The sequence below is a fragment of the Seriola aureovittata genome, chromosome 20 (assembly GCF_021018895.1).
Source record: "Seriola aureovittata isolate HTS-2021-v1 ecotype China chromosome 20, ASM2101889v1, whole genome shotgun sequence".
Lineage (NCBI taxonomy): Eukaryota > Metazoa > Chordata > Actinopteri > Carangiformes > Carangidae > Seriola > Seriola aureovittata.
Window position 1 is genome coordinate 13,535,891 of NC_079383.1, and position 21,045 is coordinate 13,556,935.

The 21,045-nt window shown below is 41.8% G+C and overlaps 3 protein-coding genes across 7 annotated transcripts in view; 2 read left to right on the plus strand and 1 right to left on the minus strand.

Moving 5' to 3' along the window:
* The window catches only part of pde7a (phosphodiesterase 7A), a 28,461-nt gene extending 23,881 nt beyond the window's left edge, over window positions 1-4,580 (plus strand). For all 5 annotated transcript variants that reach the window (XM_056363845.1, XM_056363846.1, XM_056363841.1 and 2 more), the window contains 8 exons: window positions 34-97; window positions 840-1,036; window positions 1,358-1,489; window positions 1,592-1,683; window positions 1,904-2,048; window positions 2,139-2,235; window positions 2,424-2,504; window positions 2,613-4,580. In XM_056363845.1, coding sequence (XP_056219820.1) covers window positions 34-97; window positions 840-1,036; window positions 1,358-1,489; window positions 1,592-1,683; window positions 1,904-2,048; window positions 2,139-2,235; window positions 2,424-2,504; window positions 2,613-2,884 — 1,080 coding nt within the window. In that variant the 3' untranslated portion in view covers window positions 2,885-4,580. The remainder of the gene's footprint in view (window positions 1-33; window positions 98-839; window positions 1,037-1,357; window positions 1,490-1,591; window positions 1,684-1,903; window positions 2,049-2,138; window positions 2,236-2,423; window positions 2,505-2,612) is intronic.
* A 200-nt stretch (window positions 4,581-4,780) lies between these two features.
* On the minus strand, window positions 4,781-10,150 carry mtfr1 (mitochondrial fission regulator 1). The gene is made up of 8 exons (XM_056363849.1): window positions 10,067-10,150; window positions 9,126-9,234; window positions 8,852-8,950; window positions 7,932-8,071; window positions 7,582-7,817; window positions 7,137-7,404; window positions 6,645-6,825; window positions 4,781-6,303 (listed from the first exon to the last, which is right to left on the minus strand). The coding sequence occupies exons 2-8, from the start codon at window positions 9,159-9,161 to the stop codon at window positions 6,256-6,258; spliced, it is 1,008 nt and encodes a 335-aa protein (XP_056219824.1). The 5' UTR covers window positions 9,162-9,234; window positions 10,067-10,150; the 3' UTR covers window positions 4,781-6,255.
* A 264-nt stretch (window positions 10,151-10,414) lies between these two features.
* armc1 (armadillo repeat containing 1) lies at window positions 10,415-18,616 on the plus strand. The gene is made up of 7 exons (XM_056364872.1): window positions 10,415-10,679; window positions 11,777-11,988; window positions 12,649-12,740; window positions 14,420-14,612; window positions 15,157-15,273; window positions 15,613-15,687; window positions 16,307-18,616. The coding sequence occupies exons 2-7, from the start codon at window positions 11,827-11,829 to the stop codon at window positions 16,496-16,498; spliced, it is 831 nt and encodes a 276-aa protein (XP_056220847.1). The 5' UTR covers window positions 10,415-10,679; window positions 11,777-11,826; the 3' UTR covers window positions 16,499-18,616.
* The last annotated feature ends 2,429 nt before the right edge of the window (window positions 18,617-21,045 follow it).

Sequence of the window (21,045 nt, forward strand, 5' to 3'; positions counted from 1 at the left end):
TAATTCTGTACTTCTCTTTCCGCTCTCCTGTAGTGCATGCTGGAAAAAGTCGGGAACTGGAATTTTGACATTTTCCTCTTCGATAGGTTGACAAACGGTTGGTAAAACAGGATCTGAAATACTATTCAGAAGTTGTCTGAAAACTCATGATAACAGAAATAATGCATTAGCTCAGCGTCAGGTTCAATGGTGCCATCTGTTGGATGGCCAACACAGAGGATTTACTGTATGAAAATGAACACTGTTACAGACTCACTACATTTTACTTTGTAAAGACAAAAACACCTTACATTCATGAAGTTTTGGGTCGTGTTGAAGAGGATACAAGACTTATGAGATCTTTTACAATGCAGCTGAAGTGGAGTTTGACAATTCAACAATGTAAACAGATAGGTTTTTTAACAGGCCTAAAAAATAACAGCTTCTTTCTGCACTTTTTTGTTTTGAACCTGTTTAAATTCATACAGCAACAATATTAAAAGTAATAGACATTTCTGCACTGACAGCAGCCTCATTAGATCAGAATGTGCTCCAGCCACAGGATATGTTCTGCCATGTACCTGTCTTGACATGTTGACTGTGAACCTCAAAAACAAGAGAAAAGGACCACAGTACTTATGATTAAAAATCTCAAACGAGTAATTATTTAAAATGAGAAGAAGGCGCGGTAAAGGCAGTTAAGGTAGGTTGAGAAAAAGTGGATGTACCAATAAAACTCCTGAAATACACTGAGCATAACAGATCAATGTTTAATGGTGCACTTTTTCCTTTTGTTTCATATGAGTAAGAAGAGACAACATGAAAGCAGAGCGCTCAGTCTGATCTGTCTTCTTGTTCAGGAAACGGCCTGATCACCCTGACCTTCCACCTGCTGAACCAGTATGGGCTGGTGGAGCTCTTCCAGCTGGACATGGTCAAACTCTGGAGGTTCCTGGTCATGGTCCAGGAAGACTACCACAGCGACAACCCCTACCACAATGCTGTCCACGCTGCAGATGTCACACAGGCCATGTACTGCTACCTGCAAGAACCCATGGTTAGACATTATTTTGTGTTGTGTTTGGCTTGAGAAAGCTGCTTGAATTTTCTAAATTTAAAGGAGAATTGAATGGAATCTTCTCTAGCTAAGGCTTCTAGATCTAGCACCGTGCAGGCTTTCCTGAACAACCATTAATCCATCTCGTGAATGTTATCGCATGGGTTTTATATATAAATCTATAAACAGAGATTTTGCATGAAGAGTTGCAAGAATGTCAGTATATAACTAGATCTGAAAGTGCTTCACTGAAGGAATATTTGTGTTTTGATGATCTGTCATCATAATCTTGTGTGTGTTATTGTCTTGTTGTGAGTACAGCTTGCAAAGTATCTGACCTCCTATGACATTCTGCTGGGACTGGTAGCAGCCGCCACTCATGACCTGGACCATCCTGGGGTCAACCAGCCTTTCCTCATCAAGACTGACCACTATCTAGCTACACTCTACAGGGTAAGAGCTCATAACAGTCACTGTTTAGCCTGCCAGAACTTACTTATGAATTTACTGAAAATGTATGTGTCTATACACAATTTATTCCTTTTGAACTCACAGAATACCTCAGTTCTGGAAAACCACCACTGGAAGTCAGCAGTGGGTCTGCTCAGAGAGACTGGTCTGTTCTCCCATCTGCCTGCTGAGGACAGGTCAGTCTGACACTGAAATGTTGCTAAGCACCACCAAAAAACATCACTACACACCGTGCTAGATAGCACACAGGGGAAGGTTATACATGTTACTTCAGAAATGGAAGTTATTTTGAAGGACTTTTCTACTTAGTTGCATTAAGATAATGCCATCACACTTCATAGTCAATGCTTAGATAAAGATTATTTTAATAAATAAATGTACTTTCTGACCCCTCAGCCTGAACATGGAGAGGGAGTTGGGCTCTTTAATCCTGGCCACGGACATCAGCAGACAGAATGAGTACTTGTCGAGGTTTCGCACGCACTTGGACCAGGATAACCTGTGCTTGAGCAACGCCAGCCACCGACACTTCATCCTGCAGGTCAGTTAGCTCCTCTGTTGTACATGCACGACTTCTGCATCTTGGCAAACCTGCAGGCTCTTATTTTGTTTTTATTCCCACCCTGTGCAGATGGCTCTGAAGTGTGCAGACATCTGTAACCCTTGCAGACCCTGGGAGCTGAGCAAACAGTGGAGTGAGAAAGTGACAGAGGAGTTCTTCCAACAAGGTTATCTTCATTTCTGCTGCTTGCTTATGTCATTTATCTTACTCTTTCATTTTGCTCTTTTAATTATTATTATTACTTTAGTTCTCTGTTCATTCTGTATTTTTTATAATTCTATAATAGAACATATGTATGCCATAACATAGTTGATATATTAATTGCATGTATTACATTTCATTATGCTCCTGTAGGAGACATTGAGAAGAAGCACAAACTTGAAGTCAGCCCACTTTGTGACAGAGAGAAGAACACAGTTGGCAACATTCAAATAGGTAAGTAGCTGTTTTGTATATTTGTTGTATTCACCTTACACTTACATGTTGTATTGAATATTTATTTTTAGCCATAATCTGCATCTGCCGCCTCTTCTACCACTTCAGGCTTCATGACGTATGTGGCGGAGCCGCTGTTTGCAGAGTGGGCTCGTTTCTCCGACACGCGTCTGTCTCAGACCATGCTGGGCCACATGGGGCTGAACAAGGCCAGCTGGGGCGGCCTACAGCAGGAACAAACCTCTGTCTCCGAGGAGGCGGAACCCAGCACAGCCGGCACCGACACAGAAGACGTTGCCGCCCGGAGGGAAGGCAACACAGCTACAGCCGCAGGAGGAACCAGCTCCAAAGAAATACCTCAGGGAAACAGAGAATCCTGACACTCCTCGTGTGCCCTTTCACCTCAACTTCCTGACCCCTGACCCCCGGCCTCAAGGCCTCATCACACACTTGGGGCCCGGTGGGGCATCCGACGGCCTGCATCCCAGCCGCTGCCCCACCTGATCCTAACACCTTGTTTATGTTTTGTTGCTTTTGCCTCCCATCTTGATAAACCACTGATTTTATTTAATTTATTTAATTTTTAATTCCTCTTTTTTGGCATAGAGCAATACATAGATACCTCATTTGGCTACTGCTGTATTTTCTGTTATTTGCTTTGTTTTATTTATTTGTCGACTGTAGTTTTGGCATTACTGACTGATCACACCACTTTTTTTGTTGGTGAACCTTAAGGGGAAAGCAGTATGAGAACTGAAGAAGACACTTTTCTGGTATTTTGAAGTGCCATTTGAAAACAAAGATTTGAAGAATGATCTGAACCTAATTGACTGAGACAACTGGAGTATTCAGACATGAGACCCTCCTCAGACTTAAGAGTAATGCCGTGTTGCATTTGTGTTGAAAATTCTTCCTCATGTAAAAACAAAAAACAAAAAAAAAAAAAAAAAAAAAAAAGAAAAGAAAAAAAATGTGACAAGCCCAGTCCTTTTGCTGCCTCTACGAAGACTGTTTACGCATCTCCTTGTTTGTTGTTTCTTTCCCTTGAATTGAAGTGAATCATGTCGGCTCCACGGTTTGCCTTCGAAGCACAGATGTGAAGAACCACTTGTTTGAACTGTCATCCCACTGTTGAAGCCATGAGCAGAATCTTATTCAAACACACCAGATGCCATAAGTAACCCCACCTGTGCTAAAATATGGTCTTGCACTCCCAAATAATGACGGTGTTGGGTGTGCAGCTTCGTCTCCATGACATCTCCAAGACATCCTGCGAAGGTTAGCCCCTTTTCTGATGATGTTTCCGAATCTTCCAGTGCTGGTTGAACTTGGGGTAGCTTCCCTCCCACACTGGAGATCAGTTACTCACTGCACATGTATCTCACCTGGAACTCCACTCAACGCAACTCGACTCGCTCAGGGTTTTGCCAGTCTCTTATAAGGAGGGAGAGGGGGAGGAGGTGACTGCGGGCGATGCAAGGTTGTATGTTTTTTTTTTTTCCTGGCTAGGATCTACTGAAGGAGACTCTTCCTCTCCGCAGAATGTCTCTCACAGCCACATGCAACCTAAAGGTCTGCTCGATTGATGCCTTATAACTATGCACAAACTATGCTAAGTGACCAAACCAACTTCTGTTCCCTTCGAGTGCATGGTGTGCTTGTCTTTGAATGCACTGTCCAATCCCTTTGCCTTTTTGTTGTGAGGAACAACTCCAGCTGTCCTTTTTTTGTACGGAAACAAAATGGTCGAGTGACTTTGAACATTCCATTTCTTTGTGTTTGGTTTGTCTACTTTGATTCTGTATAGTGGCACAAATTGTGTTTGTGTTTCAACATTTTGAAAGATAACAGGTGCTTTTCTTACTTTAGCTGATTTGTATTTTGCTGTAAGTGCTGTAAGACTGTTGATAAAACTGTTTACAATTTGTTGCGACAGCCATTTTTGGGAAGACTTCAGTGTCGAGCCAGATTTTGTAAAAGCTTTGCTGTATTGACCTTTTTGATACATGCCTGTTGCAGTTACAATTTGAATAATAAAACCTGTTGTTGACAAATGTTTGACACACGGTCAAAGTATTCACTCTGGACAATGATCGCTCGATAATATAAATTATAAGTTAATGTCTTTCACACTTAAGTCCTGTTAAGTTCTACTGTGGGGCAATTTTTCGTTCGCCTTTTACTGATCCTAACCACTTGGAGTGGCGCAAACATGAGGGCAGGTGACTTTCATAAGAAGGTTACACTTGAACCATACAGACATAAAAACAAGCAAGTAAAGATAGACCATAAACTTTTATTTAGAGATTTGACAATTCAAGTTAATTTTCATAGAGGACAACTTTTCTACAAAATTCTGAATAAGTTTAAATCACTCATTTACAACTGACACTACCAGGTCTCCTTCCATCATAAAAATAAGAGTTGATTTGAAGCAGCAACTACACTGACAAACTGGTCAGAACTGAGAACAGTCACTTTGAACAAAATACTGCCTAAAAACCTGACAACTTAAAGGAGTCACTATCTTATGTGTCACATTTCCAAATTGAGGTACAGAAATGTGATGATCACTGGCACGCATGGATGATATATACTTTTGGGATACTGATAACGGTGGCTACCTTAGGACCCATGAGTTTTGTCGAAATAAGCAAGAAAATATTTTCATGTTAACTACAATAATGCAGCATTTCTGTTGTGTTGATGTTGAACTGCGAGTCTTAAGTTCCAGGAAAAGTTGAAGTGTTTTGCAAGAGACAAATCTTATCAAAAGGAGGTGCTGATAAAGAAAACAAAAACACTGCACATGTACAGTCAATAACCGAGAAATATGAACTTTGTTTAACAGTTATATGGCAGTATCTTTCCCTCACCATTAAACATTCACGGGAAACAAAAAAAGGGAACATGTAAAGGTCAAATTTGGCAGTTAAAGGCAGAATATCGCAGATCACTGGAATGTCTTTGGCTCTTAAAGCGGATCGTAGTAAAGAGATAAATTACGTCTACAACTGGGATGCATATATTTGAATCATCAAAACACATGCAAGCCGTGGCAAAACTTGGCAACTAGGACACAACTTACACAGGCTCAACTTGGGATGAATCTAGGACATAATTAACTGTGTTAAAAACAAAATTACCTACTTAAACCTCAACATAAATACATGGATCCTGATCATAAATTAGTCTACATGTCAGCATACATATATAAAACAGTACATCACAATATGCCACAAGTAAGAAAGTGCTTCCTTTCTTCTGTGGTAGAAGAACTCTTCAGCTTTCACAGGCCCTTTAGAAATGGGAATGCAAAACTGACCAACTATGCTATGTGCAACAAGTTTTAACGAAAACCTAATAAAGACTGAACAATAGATCTAATATCACTGAAAGATTTTGTAGTGTTGCTTTAACATGCGCGAGTGCTTCTGACACTTTCACTCGGGACCATGATGGATTTAAACTCTGCCGACAGAAATACAAAACATTCAGTTAAACCGAAAGAATTTGTAAAACACAAAGCTAATATAAGTTATAAAAGTGCAACAAAAAAAAAAAAACATGGTCGGGATGATCATCAGATGAAACACTTGTGAGATGACTGATACTTGGAGCAGCCTGTCATCTAGTTAAGGCAGAATCCCTTGTCCTTCCACACAAACAGCAGATATTAAAAATGTTGATAAGGCACTTTAAAACGTCCACACACACATACACAGACACACACACACACACTGTGACCGGTTCAGACCAACTTCCTTTTTCCAGTCGCTTTCAACATGTGCTGCCCAAACTGTGAAAACAGACAGGAGGCAAAATAAGGTACATGACAAACTACACACCTCTGAGACACGAGTCACATCAGTCACATTACATTCACTTGATTCCAGCAATGATGACATGCAAGAGTGGACCCTTAAATTTCATCTTAAATGTTAGATGATATGTGAATTCATATCTACAAACACAGACAACCATCTACCTAAAATCAAAGCACTGATTTTTTTTAGTAACTTTTTTTTGCAGTTAGTCCACTAATGATGAATAAGTCTGTGGCTTTTTTTTTTTTTTTTTTAGATGATTTTTCTTTTTGGTCTAAATATACCACCTTCTAGCTGTCAATCAGAAACTCACCAAAGGGGTTTCAGTTCGAGGTTTCACGTCTGGAACGGGAAGTTTGAAATCCTCCTGGTCATCTTGTCCACTGTCGTGTCGATAACGGTGGGCAAACTTGCGCTTCAGGGCCTCGGCGATGAGAGCTGCGGCGTCTACGGGCTCGCCGGGCTTTACTTTGGCATCACCTTCCACTGGACGACTATGAAGGCACACAGGGGACGAGGGCAATTACAAAGTCGAATTGTTAGCGTTTGATTAGTTGTGTTGTACACAAGCACGTATTCCCATTTATAGCAGAAGCTCAAGGTGATACATGAGTACATTTATCCGTGTTATGATGAAGTTAAATTTAGAGGCAGAACAGATGCATAAAGTTGAAGGAAGGGAATGCCACCTTTAATAAACTTGTAACACTACACCACTACAGTAATAGCTGAGGAACACGTCTACTGACTTAAAAAAAACCCTTTGCATGAATATGTCTCAATTCGCTTCTAAGTGGAGGCCCACCTTTTGACTGATCGCAGCTTGACTTTGTTCATGTCCTTCAGGACATCGAGCATGCTGGGAATTTCTGCTGGCCTTGAATCCAAAACTGTCTGGCCGTCTGTCTTCTTCCCTCTACGCTCTTTTATCAAATCAATGGCTGAAAATGTCCGCTGGAGACCTGGCGGCGGCGGCAGTGGTGGTGGTGGTGGTGGTGGAGGAGGAGGTGGTGGAGGGGGAGGCAAGGTGCCACAGGGTGGAGGGGGAGGAGGAGGTGCCCCTGTGGTAGCAACTAAAGTGAAGCAAAGTGAAGAGGAGAATTATAGCTGTGTAACATGTGAAATTCTGCTGCCACCTAGAGGAAGATTTGTATCACTGCAGTGCTGCAAAAAGAGGAAAACAACTCAATGCATTCATGCAATAGGGAGGGAGTTAAGTGTATGTTTTGGAAAGTTGTGTGACGAGATACCTGGCTGGGTGATCTTTTCCTGAGCCAGTACGATTTGCGCTATCTGAGCTCTGAGTTTGGCAAGTTCTGTCTCCAGTGCGCTGATCTTCTGAATGGCCTCGTCGTTGGCGACTGTCGGCCCCTGGGGGTCCGGAGCCCCTTGGTGCAGGCTGGGCAGTGACCTCCGGCGGGGTAAGGGTCTTCTCTGAGGATGAGGCTGGTGGGCTCGAAACATGAATCCCTGTGGCATTCCTGACCTGTTTCATTCATTATTACAGACGATCAACGGAATCGATTTTCTAGACTCTGCTCACAGAAATAAGTTGATTCTTTAACATGAGCTGCAATGCATATCTTTATCTCCCTCTTACCTGGGTCTGCCAAAGTAGTCTTCATTATCACCCTCCTCCTCATCCCTGTCAATCCAGCCAACATCAGCCAGAGAGGCCACCTGACAGTTCTGCCTCCTGGCGCCAGTCAGGACACCAGCGTCCTCGGTGTACGGATGAAGCTGTCAGATGAAAACACCAGCCATATTCAACATTAAGACATACAAAAAAAAAAAAAAACATGCCAGAGAAGAACACACACCAGCACACATTACAACACTGCACTTCAACAAAAAAAGGTTTACAAAACTTGTTTACAATTAGACTTGATTGATAAAGGAAGTAACTGGGTAAAAATGAGGGGGCAGTTCAGAAGGAGGAGGGGAAGGAGGGGCTGTTGTTAATAAAAGGGTTCAGGTAGCTCAGAAGGTCTTTAATCAGCTCAAGGTTGTTGAAGATTGCTGAACAAACTGACCTAAAGCAGACATACTGCATTCCTCATAGCTAGGGAGGGTGGCTGGAGACAGAAGAAAAGAAGAAGAGAGAAAGCAGTGTTGAAATAGACGGGAAAGAAAAGACAATCAAATCAGACGATTCATTTGTTAACAGTTTAAAAAAAAAAAACCCTGAACAAACATATCAAAAAATATATCTGTTCTTGTGACTTCTGACGTCACTCTGTTTATGTTTCATAAATGAAAACACTCAGACAAGCAGAGGTAAACAAAAGTTGAAGAGGGTGTGTGATCTGTCGTCACATGGCTGTGACTCCAACAGCAGAGACAGACAGTCAGAAAGACAAGAGAGGACAGGGCTATGTCATGAGGGACAGATTAAAAGAACTTGAAATCACATGGGGGACAAAATGTCTTCATCTGAAAATAAAAGATATGCATACCGCATTTTCAAAGACTATATGACACGCCACAATAAAAACAATGATCCTGTTAACCTTCCCTCACCTGAAAATGAACCCTGGGGCAGGGTTTCAGAGGAAGACTAGTAGCTATTCTCCTCACAATACTTCTCGAGGACCCGTAGGGCTTGGCTGATCCAAAAGCCTGCAAAACAAAACAAACAACATAAACATACGATTTACATCACAAATGAATGTCACTGTTAATTTACTGATTAACTAAACCTCAACAGTGATATTTCAGATGAGACAGATTTCGAAATGTATGGGAATTTAACAGACACTAATGAAGCCAGACATCAACCCGGACTCTCACATACCAGGTCCATCTCGATCCGTGCATAGTCTTTACTCATTTCTGTGGATGTGTTTCACCAGGGCATATGGACACATGCTTCAATACCAAGGGCATCCTCACCAAACAGTCATCTATAACCAACACAAAACAAGAGTGAGGAATTCAGGTTGAATGATAATGAAGCACAAAAACTTACAACCAACAATGAAAACTTGAAGAGATAAATGCCTCTATGCAACACCTGAGTCAAGATGCTCCAATACAATACACTGACCTACATTCTGTTTCAGCCTTTAGCAGTACTGGTTCATATCAATTCCAAAGTAGCAACAGAGTAAGTATAAGTTATGATCTTTAGATGAATAACATTAAAAACAAAGTGTTTATGACGCTTTCATTTAAGCAGTGGCAGTGATCGCAAATCTGTCGATGAAGAAACACAGTAGGACGCAGATTTACCCTCTCAAATGTAAAAACAGCAGTGGCACAGTCAGACACGTAGCGCGATTTTGTTTTCATTAACATTTGGCTCTGTCATTTTGTGTTGTGATTTTATGCTTGGCTTGACTGCTGTAACACTGAAATTCACCAGAGATGAAGAGAGCACTTGAAGCAGTCTATCTATCTACCTACCTGTCTATCACAGCGAGACACCGAGAAACGTGAAAACATTACTCACTCGCATTTATCAGACATATATTAGTTAGATGTTGTTTTCATACTAACGGCTGGCTAACACGCTAAGCTAAATTAAACGGGCGGCTGTGAACTTTAGCGGGCAGTGTGGCTAACTGGTGCTAACAACGATAGCGGGCTAACAAAGTCCAGTTGTGTAGAACAGCTGACAAATTTATTAAGATCTTCCGAAGATTATCCCTAGTGTGAAAGGCAGCTACATGTGTTAACGTTATATTTCTATTCAAAGATAAATGGTGTGTGCGTGTGACTTTGAAACCAACTTACCGAGCCTGACGCACACTGACAACTTTATAACTTTTTCCACCTTGTCGGATTTCCACTGCAAGAGGCGAGTAATGTAGGAAAACCCATGGAATACATTTTGAGCCAATTGGATTTTAGGGACTACAATAGATAGGTTGTGACTATGAAACGTCACCATTGGTCATTTAAGTTGATTGACAGATAAACCCACCAATTAGAGTTGACCTTCAAAATAAAACTATCTGATGATTGGGCTGTGTATCAGTCGATCACGGTACACCGTCAAATCATATATCATGAATCTTGTGGATGTTCGTTATGTTTCCCTACATTTCCCGGCGGAGCTGTATCCGAGTTAAACTGCAGGGATTCCTATGGAAAACAGGGATGTCCTCATTCACAAAACAGCTGTACCCATTTATCTGCCACAAAACCCAAACACCGTGCCCAGCTGCTAGCTAAAGAAGCATAGTAAAGAAAGAAGCGCAGGCCTAGCTTTAGTGAAATTATTTTGTCACATTTGTTTTTAAGTTGGCACCGGGACTCAGCTGTTTCTTGTTACGTCGTTTTTGCATCTCTTGTAACTGAAGTCAGCCGGGGTTGTCTCATGTTTTTACTAAGAACTGACAAAAAGGTATGCTATTAATGTCAAGTAACATTAGCTAGCCTAGCTTAGCTGCTGAATCGCCTCTGTACCACAGGGCGTGATTTGAGGTGAGGTTGGGGGTCGTAGAAAGTGTCTTTGTCAGAGACGAGTATTTGTGTTTTGGCTTACGAAAATCACAGTGTGTTGGCAGTAAACCATGAGATCAAACCGCATGATTTTATAATTTGCCTACCAAAGCACTCTAAGCTATTTGATGTTTCATGTCATGACTGCAGTCTTATCAATGCATACCACTAAAATCGGTAACTTTACAAGAAACACTAACCAGTCAGATTGTCTAGCTCCACATTTCAGAGGTTACTGCTGATATAAATCCCCAGTAACTCAAACTAATCAGTAAAACGTGGTCTCAGGCAATTGGATAGTAGTAAAAGTTAAATAGTAAGTGCATGTCACAGACTACTTATTTTGAAGAGTGTAATACTGTTTTGCACCAAGTTATTTAAAAAATCCTAAAGGTTGCCATTTTTGACATATGCATAAAGTCATTTGTATCAGTATTGCAACGATTCTTTAATTGATCAGTCAATTCTCAGGAATATCTTTGTTAACAATTCTGACAGTCAGTTAATGTTCATGTGATACAGAAAAAGGAAAAAACAGACTAAACTTTTCCAGGTTCAAATGTGAAGATTTGCTGCTTGTTTCTATTTTTATTATTACAAATTGAATATTTTGGGGTTTTCCCTAATGGTCAGGAAAATCAGCAATTTGCATTGCATTTTATCTTAGAATGAAAACTAATTTAATTACACTGTACATGTAAAGGCCAATTAGGGACAACAGTTGAAAATTAGCAATAGCTATAAACTCCCTGAGCAACACATCAGTTTCATGCTCTATTGGAACTATGTTAAACTGCATCGTCCCTGTTAAATTAATTAATAAACTAAACTAAAAATTCACTCTGGGGAAAATGCAACAGATATTTTTACCCATTTTCTGACCTTTAGTAGTCCAGGCAGTTCATTGAGAAAACAACAGATTACTTGATACTTAAATAGCTGCAGTCCTAACTAATATAAAGTAAGCTCCCTGATCTGCCTCACCTTTTATCTTTTCAGTGAAGTGAAGAGGTTGGTTTGATGTGCGTGACATCACAACAAGAGGCACCATGAGTGCGGAGCTGGATGCACTGACTGTGGTGAACCAGCTGCGAGATCTCGCCGCAGACCCCCTGAACCGGAGAGCCATAGTAGAAGACCAGGGCTGTCTGCCAGGTCTCATCCTTTTTTTGGACCACCCCAACCCACAAGTCGTCTACTCTGCACTACTCGTAAGCAGCATACATATTCACATAAAGATCCTTCAAAGTACAGATAGTTACTGTTGCATAAAGGAAAAGATATAAGTTTGGAATACGCAGTAAATTTGATCGTGTAAACATTCTTATTGAAATATCTACAGCAGCTTGGTTGATTCAATTTCTTTTGGTTTGATAGTGAGCTTATTTCCCTCCTGGCTCAGGAAACTAGCTGTTTTCTGCTCATGTCAGAGTTTGTGCCTCCTGCTACCCAGCAGGCTCCAGTGACCATTTAAAGGCCATTTCCTCCACCACGGAGTCGCAGACATGTGGTGGCATTAAAACAGCCACATATTTAAAAACACTGTCCAATGGTGACATCTGCCGTCTGTATTGTGGTGTAAACACAGCAGAGTCTTGATATTGAAGCCTCTCCTCACTTCCTCCACCAGCACCATCCTTTTGTACAGTAAACGGCTTGTAGTGTGCGTACAAATTTAAGTGGCTTTACATAACAGTTGCTCTTTGTCGATAACCCGTGAAGTGTAAACACAGGGTCGGTGCATGTGTATTTATATTGGTTATGTAATATTTTATCGTTACACACGTGTGCCCATTTTAAAAGCTTTCTCTCTTATAATATCACAGAGGGTCTGTCAGCTGGATAGATAACGGTTGCCCTTGTCCTTGCAGGCCGTCCGCTACCTGGCAGAATGTCGAGCCAACAGGGAGAAGATGAAGGGCGAGCTGGGCATGATGCTGAGTTTGCAGAATGTCATGCAGAAGCAAGTTCCCGTCACCACCACATCACACACACACACACACACACACACACACATACACACATACACACATACACACACATATGCTCACTGAGCACTTTCTTTACATAAAACCTTAACCTAGGATTTCTTTTGTTTTGCACGGACAACGTGTGCCTGTCTGCAAATTTCCCAGGCAGGACGATGTCCTTCCATTTTCCATGTCAGGATGAATGTGATTAAAGTTGAATTAGAATAGGGTGGTAACCAGTTAAATTGCTGTTTCTGCATGTCATAGATTTTATTGCATCCTGCCACCTCACCACAATTTCTTGATGAATCCACTTGCATATTTTTACTAGTGTAGGCTTATATTTGCTCTTGTTTTGTAGTGGATTTACAGATGTGGCTGAATTTGCACATGTAGTATATTGTAAGAATGTTCCTGTGTTGTTTGGTTTTAGTCTAATATCCATTGTTTTATTTTATTTAATCTCTGTTTTTTAAAAGAACATGATAAACAGATTCTGGTCATGAAGTGTTAGAGGGAGGTCTGGATTGAGGTGGTGTTGTGCTCCAGACCACTGGTCTTACCCAAAGCTCTGTGGCAGTTATGCTAAGTGATTGCAGTGCATCATTAGCACCCTGATAGGAATAGACCTATGTTCAAGTGGCCGACTGTAGCTTGTATGATTTTGTCCCTCCCCCCCTTTTCTCTTCCTGCGGCGAAGCTCTCGCTCGCCCTGAGGTAACCCAGTCACTTCAGCTAGTCAGGGGTTGCATCAAGAGGAGCCCTGCAGTGACAGTAGCAGCTCTCACTACTCGCAGTTCAGTCAGTCTGACTTTGGGTAGAGGTCGATCATAGCTGGACAGAGTGGGAACACATAGCTCTCGGGGAACGCATAGTTGCACGAAACAGGTGTGAATACCATTTTTATTCCTTCAGAGGATGTTGCCTCTTACCCATTGCATAAAGTGATGACCAGATAAAAGAAATCAATTGAAGAGTGTGTTTGGCTCGCTGAAAGGCTGACGGGCTTCCATCAAGCCCGAGTAGGAATGTGTTGTACAGTGCCAGGCTCCTAGAGGACAACCATGCCAGACAACTGATGTCGTATGTGGTTACTATAGATGGAGTGATGAGTTTGTGACATATAAAGCACCATAGCCTGCAGGGGTATCCCAGGATCCCTCACAAAATATCAGTTCTGGCATTACAACTGCAACGGAACTCATGCACCTTCTTCAAGGCAATTCTGCTGCCCACTAAAATATTTATGCTCTGCTATGGATTTTATTTTTTTTCTAAAAGGTCAGTAAAAATCTGAAGTGCAGGCTTTATTAGCGTGAGTCTGAGTGTGGTGGATGGCATCATTGTCTTTGGGTACACTAAGGAATTTTGGGGTAGAGGTCTGTCACTGTATCCCCCTTGTGGCAGCTGCTAAGTTCTAAGTCTCCAGTGGCAGACCAAGAAGGATATGGTCAGATTTAGGCTAAACCCACTGGAGCTTACAAAATGAGAGCTTAATGAATTAATTTAGGTTTTGAGCATGATTCACACTTCTCATCATGATTTGCTGCCTCTACATTGTTATTATTATCTTGCATTTCAACAGAAATATCTTAACACAACAACATTTTACAAGTTAAACAAAATTAGATGTCTATATTTTTTTTGATGGTTTTTATTACTCTCACCAAAGGACTACATCACCTGGGGAGACCAAACTGCTGTCCTCTGAGATCTATGAGATCCTGCAGTCGGCTGGTAAAGAAGAGGCCGAACAAGCAGAAGCAGCTGCTGCCTCCTGCCGGCGTAAGGCCCAGTTCTTCCTGGGCTCCAACAACAAGAGGGCCAAAACTGTGGTGCTGCACATCGATGGACTGGATGACTCTGTAAGTGTTTCACAGTGTGCACACAGGAATCAAGACAACGCATGCACAGATATCTGTTTTTGGCGCATCATGTTTGCTGCTGTCATAATCACAGTGCTTCTTAGCTGTATCTGTCTGGCACAGGATAGGAGGGTGGGGGGGTCAGGTTGTAAATGTCAGGCATTGAACAGCAGGACGTTGAGATTGAACCTGAATGCCGCTCTGCAGGAAGCTTGCACCTAGCCAGATTACATTACAGCAGACAGACGGCCTCTGGTGGGCTGCATCACTATCTCTCCAGCAGAAACACACATCGCTGAGGCAGCTGGAAACTGTAGCGTTTTACTCTATAACATGTTGTATGTAGCAACTGATGTTTTACAATATATTTTTATGCCCACATTTGATCTAACTGAACTGTAGCTAATTCTGTATCATCCACATTTACAGTCTTATGCTGTATAATGTTCCTTTAAGCCACAGTCATTTCTTAACTTATGACATGCTGGCCTTGTTGTTTCACACATCTGTTCATACCTTTCACCTGGTTCCTGCCTGTTGTCAGACTCGAAGGAGCCTGTGTGAGGAGGCCTTGCTAAAGATCCGAGGGGTCATCAGCTTCACCTTCCAGATGGCTGTCAAGAGATGTGTTGTCAGGATCCGCTCTGACCTTAAAGCTGAGGTACGTGTCTGTCCGATGAAGAGAAAAAACCACCCAGGAAGTTACGGACACACAATATTTTTGCCTGCATCTTATAACAAATGATTATCAGTTGAAATTTTGGTCAATACCAGCTGTTTATATCAACTTGTGTCCAGCTTCAGTTTATGGAATAAACACCACCTTATCAGTCCTAATTGTTGTGTTTGATGATATTAAAGAGGGAAAATGCTGTCTCGGGTTTAACTTTAATATCAGTCTTGGTACCAAAACCACTAAAAGCCGACCAATATATAGTCAGCCTATGTTGGGAACAGCATTGTCGTGAATAAAAATGTAAGTCACTTGTTTTTCTCGCAGGCACTGGGCACAGCAATCAACTCCACCAAAGTAATGACGGCTCAGCAGGTGGTGAAGACAGAAGACGGAGGAGAGGTCAGATTCTATTCTTGTTGCTGCACATACAGACTCATTTCTTTCACTCGGGAATAGTCGACTAATGGGTCAATGTGTTTGCTGTATGTTGTGTTGTATCTCTGTACCGGGAGTGTAGCTCTCCTGCCTGTGGCTGAGACTTATCCACACTGACATGATTAGCTAGTCACATCTCTGCCTCAGCCTGTAGGCTAGTTGCTTTATGCCAAACACATGACCAGTCCCAGTTGTACCTTTTTTAAAGCAGTGTGTCACCAAACCTGCAGCACCTAACAAACTGTACAGTGACGCTGTTTTTGAAACCGCTTTAACAATATATTAGATTCCAAAGCGTTTGTTTTCCAATAATCTGCGAAAGAATTTTAATAATTGTTGCTCTAATAATTGATAGTAATTGGCTTGGGTTGCGTTAATAGTCGTACACAATGTGGCCAGCAGGGGTCAGACCTGCCTCAGTCATGTATTCTGGCTCCAGATGAAGATTATTTGGCCCTGAAGTCGAACAACTGTGTTTGACATTGAACCTGGAATCTTATGAATTGGTGTTTTGAACAAATTTCATGTTTTATGGTGGAAAAAAAAAAGTTTTTTTCAATGTGTCTAATTTGTATTTGTGCAGCTGATTCTGCCATTCCAGGAGGACTCTGAGGTGCTGGTAGAGGAGAACACGGACATCCCAGACTACCTGCCTGAGGACGAGAGTCCGTCCCAGGAGCCGGACAAGGCTGTCACACGTGTAGGCTCTATCACAGACGGAATAGGCTGGCTCAGCACGGCCGCCAACTTCCTGACCCGCTCTTTTTACTGGTGACCACTTCCTGTGTTCCTCTCCCTGCTCCCTGTTTTCCCAAAAGTACCATCCAGCTGCAGCGTTAGCATCTCTCAGCCTAATCCCGGACTAAGCCCTGCCTCTCGGTCCTACACTAGTCTAGACTCCCCTCTGCAAAGCACAGAGAGCCCGGCCACACGTGTGCAACAAGTGTTGGACTGCTGGGTGGAGCCTGCAATAACTTTAACTTGTGTATATATTTAGCTACAAACCTCACTACGGGCTGTACGTGCACAATTATATACTAGCTGCATTTGTATTTCACACAACATAGTCAGAGGACTTTTAATCAGCCCGAAACCAAATAGTATTCTGGAAAAGAGTTTCATGGCGTTGAGAGAGTTGACACGTGGCAGGTGTATTTCATTGTTCTTTGGCTGATTTTGCGTACATTGAGAATTGGGAGTTCCTTTTTTTTTTTTTTTTTTTTTTTGTGCATGATTTTGGTTGCTTTCATCCTGGTATGTTTCCCAGTCATTGTCCTTGTACTCTCTAAATGTTTTCATATTTGTCATTCTTTATTTCCTAATTAAGCAGATTTTTTTTTCATCCCTATTGAGATTTTTTTTTTTTAGCATGCTATGAGTCTTTTGTGCCAATTTTGCCCGATGCCTGTGATTGTTGCGTGTGCCTTTTTGACATTTCACTGTAATTATTATTTATTCATCATTCATTCAAATGATTTGATAGCATGTCAGATGTAACATTTGTGCTTCCCTAGCAGCAGCCAGCCTCCCCCGGGCTTTTAGCTCATTGAGGGACATCACTTCGGTAGAAATAGTAAACTAGACACCAGCAAGAGGCTGCAGCCTATTCAGCCACTGGCTCACACGCGTATGACTGTTGCATACTGAAAGAGGAACCGATTAGCTAGCTGGCTGATTAATACACCACCGCTCATTGCGTTTAGCTGTTGCTGCCACAGATCTGGACTCCGATCAAGCTTTTAACGCGAGAAAAATCAAATGCGAGTTCTGCAGTGGTGGTGAGCTGACTGACTGCTCCTTATGTTAATTGCACAGACTTTAGGCTACCTCCGCTTTCAGTGTCCCATCTCACATCAGCATTAAGGTACTTTTAGTAGAACCCTAGATCTGCATGGCAAAGACAAACCTGTTAGCCGCCTGCTTGTGCGACCGGACTCCCACTAGCATTTTTACAGTATTGTGAACCCGCCTGTTCAGTTCCATTTTCAGTTTAGCCAGCAGTGTCCTTAAAACAAAGATCATGTCAGTGCACACTCTCACACACACACATACAGAGGACTTACTAATGCTGTCATATGAGCAGTAGCGGCATAATGTAACAAGGGTGTGGTTATGTACATTTTGTAAATGGTGCCTGATTCTCAAAGATCTCAGGCGTTAACATGTGAAGGAAAATTCTGTTTTTGTAATTCTAATTCGCATTTTATGTCACAATTTAGGATAAGAGTTTGTAGCAGCTAATGCTAATGCTCTAAGTGAGTATTTTCCAGATTCTTTAGCCCGTACCACCCTGTGAGTCACACCAGTTTTAATTATTATCTCCTCTGACTCGTGTGAGTGTCATTAACTATGATACACAATGCTGACCAGGTGAGTTTTATTGTTTTGATGGTGCAGAGACGTCACAGTTGGTTGAGGTCAAACTGATGGAATGGCACAGAATGACCTGAATAACGTGAACGGATGGCGGCTATTCTCTGGAAAAGCAATAATATTTTGCATTACATGCAGTCACTATCGTTCAGCAACAGCCTTCAAAATAATGTTTCGACTAAATGCAATTAGTTAAAAGTTAGGATCATCATCAATATTAAAATTTCTTCATCTGTCCATTTTGCACAGAATTAATCTATCAACCGCATCACGTGTCTCTGCTCATATTGCAAAGAAAATACTTGAAAATTTTTTGTTGATCAATGTGTAAATTTCCCTTTACTGTTAGATTCACCACATCTGTAAGGCTGACAAAGAACCGCAAATTAAGTCCTCAGAAATGTAACATGTGTACAGACTTCATCTGTCATCAAATGTAATATAATGTAATGCAAATCTTAAAACTGTAGATTCCCTTACACTGTTAATGCATACAATGATAAATGTAAAATCAACCGTTGTCTGGCACTTTTTATTCTTTGTATAATTTTTGTTTCGGGGTGTAGTGAAGTGTTGACCTATGATTTCCTAGTATTAGACTCTCATGATCCTCAGGTCGTCTCATCTTCCTGGCATGTGCAGTGGTCACACCAGTGATCCAGACCTCACTTTATCAAATCAGATTGCTGAGGGCAGCAGCCATTCTTAGCAGAGAGAGGCAGAGAGTAGGGGGGGGCTTCAGTTTTCTTTACTGGTGCATAAGTGAGGTGCCCCAGGGCAATCCTGTAGCCTGCCCACCACCTCCCCCAGCCTCGGTGCTGGTAGGCAAGCAGAGGCAGCAGCCAGCCCCAGCTGGAGGCCCTGCAGCCACTGCTGCTGCTGCTGCTGCTGCTGCTGCTGCTGCTGATGATGATGCTGATGCTGATGCTGCTAAGCCTCCAACAAGACACTGAGCCAAGCTGGAGAGGAGGCCTTCACTGCCCTGCTGTATCATCTGGATGGACAGTGACTAGAGATGTTTAAGGTTAAGTTTGACAAAACAATTTTGAATTTGTAGAGAATTTCACTTTTATTTCTCCTGAGTATTCCATAGAGAAAACTTTACCGTTTTTACATGAAGGCTCGGCAAAGAATAGAAAACCTAAATTTAAATTTTATCCAGGACACATCAGAAAAGAAGTCGAAGAAAAATGTCAATAGTGTTTAAAGTAAGATTCTTAAAGTGGAATGAGATGGTTTGAAATTGTAAATCTGTCACTTTTTGCGTGTTCTAGTACTTTAAACCTGACTCAAGTATATATCTATATATATAAGTGAAATTTGTTCAGTTTCTTTTATTTGTACACAGAAGCTCAGTCAAAGTCCATCTAGTAACTGAGCTTTCAGTTATATCACATAATTTTACATCAGCAAGTTATCTCAGTGGCCAAAGTAATTGTAAATGTAGAATTTTCCAAGGTTTTTTTCATCCATGTTTCCCTAAACGTTAGTTAAACCTCACATTTAGCCTCAGGTAGTTAAGGACAGAGTTCGGTGTTATTTAGCATCCAGAGGCTGAAAGCATGTACAACAGATCATGTTAACACAATATGTCTACGTTTCAGATGTGTCAGTTCTTGATGAAGTATTGATAAAGAAAGCCTGGATAAATATCAACCATCCACAGTGACCAAATACACGGTGTATGGGTGTCTGGCCTGTGAGGCCTCTAGGATCATATTTCTCACACATCACCACTAGAGAGAGACAGTAAGCCTGACAAAGAGAACTAATGAGAAAGTGTGAGGTCCAGAGTATAATCTCAAAACATCTGATGAAAACACTTGTTTGTAATTAGATGACCTACGATTCCTGATGCTCTCTACAGCCTTGCTGAAACTGCATTTCCATCTGGCCGGTTTGAGCAGGAATCATCATTAACACACTGCACCCATTGAAATGCTTTGCTCACCTCAGACTGTTATGTGTGTAGACTAATGCAGCCATAAGGTTGTTTTTAGTAGTTAATATAGTGTGCACCTTTCTCTGCCATGCCTGAGCACTAATGTTCAGCAATTTTCAGTTTTAAATGATTTTCTTCAAGGGTTCATATGCTTCCTTATAATGATATTACTTCTCATTAGAAGTTTTTTGCGTGCAGGAGGACATCCTCCAGAGAACATCAAGTGGGATTCACCTCTCATTTTCAAATTAAAGCCACAGACAATTTCACTTTCACTTCCCCTTGAGTTCTTTGGATAAGCCACGTTGCAATTTCCACCCCCTGTTTCATCCCCTTATCAGATAAAATACAATCAGACTCTCCTGTGCACAGTCCTCATCCACCCTGGGCCATATCAGCCCAGTTGCCTATATGGGCATGAATGTGTTGTCGGTATCACCCTCCCACCTGTGTGTATTTGCATGGTTAATCTGTGCAGGGGGGGGGGGTTAGATAGGTGCGTCTCATAGCCCCACGGGCTCTTGAGGAATTTTATAGGAGGTTCAGCTCCCAGTCAATGGGATCAGCCGTAAATCGCGCTCAGAGTGTGGCAGGAAATGATGTGACTCCGGCAATTTATGTCAAATAACTTTTGAGGATGTGTGAGTGTAGCGATCAGCGCTACCGGGGCAGCGATAACTCTTCCGCAGGGGGCCCCGGTGAAGATTTAATTGAGACATTTTTCTTTATCTGGAGCGGAGCGCCGGAGCCGTGTTGTTGTGTAACGAGATGTAATGTCTCTCTTTATGCGGGGGTCAACATCCAAGATGAGGGAAGGTCAGGGACTGACTGTTTGAGCATCCAATTTGCTCACGTAATACCGGCTCTACAGGGAGCTGGGTAAAGACACAGAGTATTAAGTTACACAGACTGACATGAGAGCCATGGGCTGTAGGAATATAATGCATCTGTGTGAATTCATGTGGAGCCTTCCTGGGTGTCTAAGGAAAAAAGTTAAGTAATGTAGT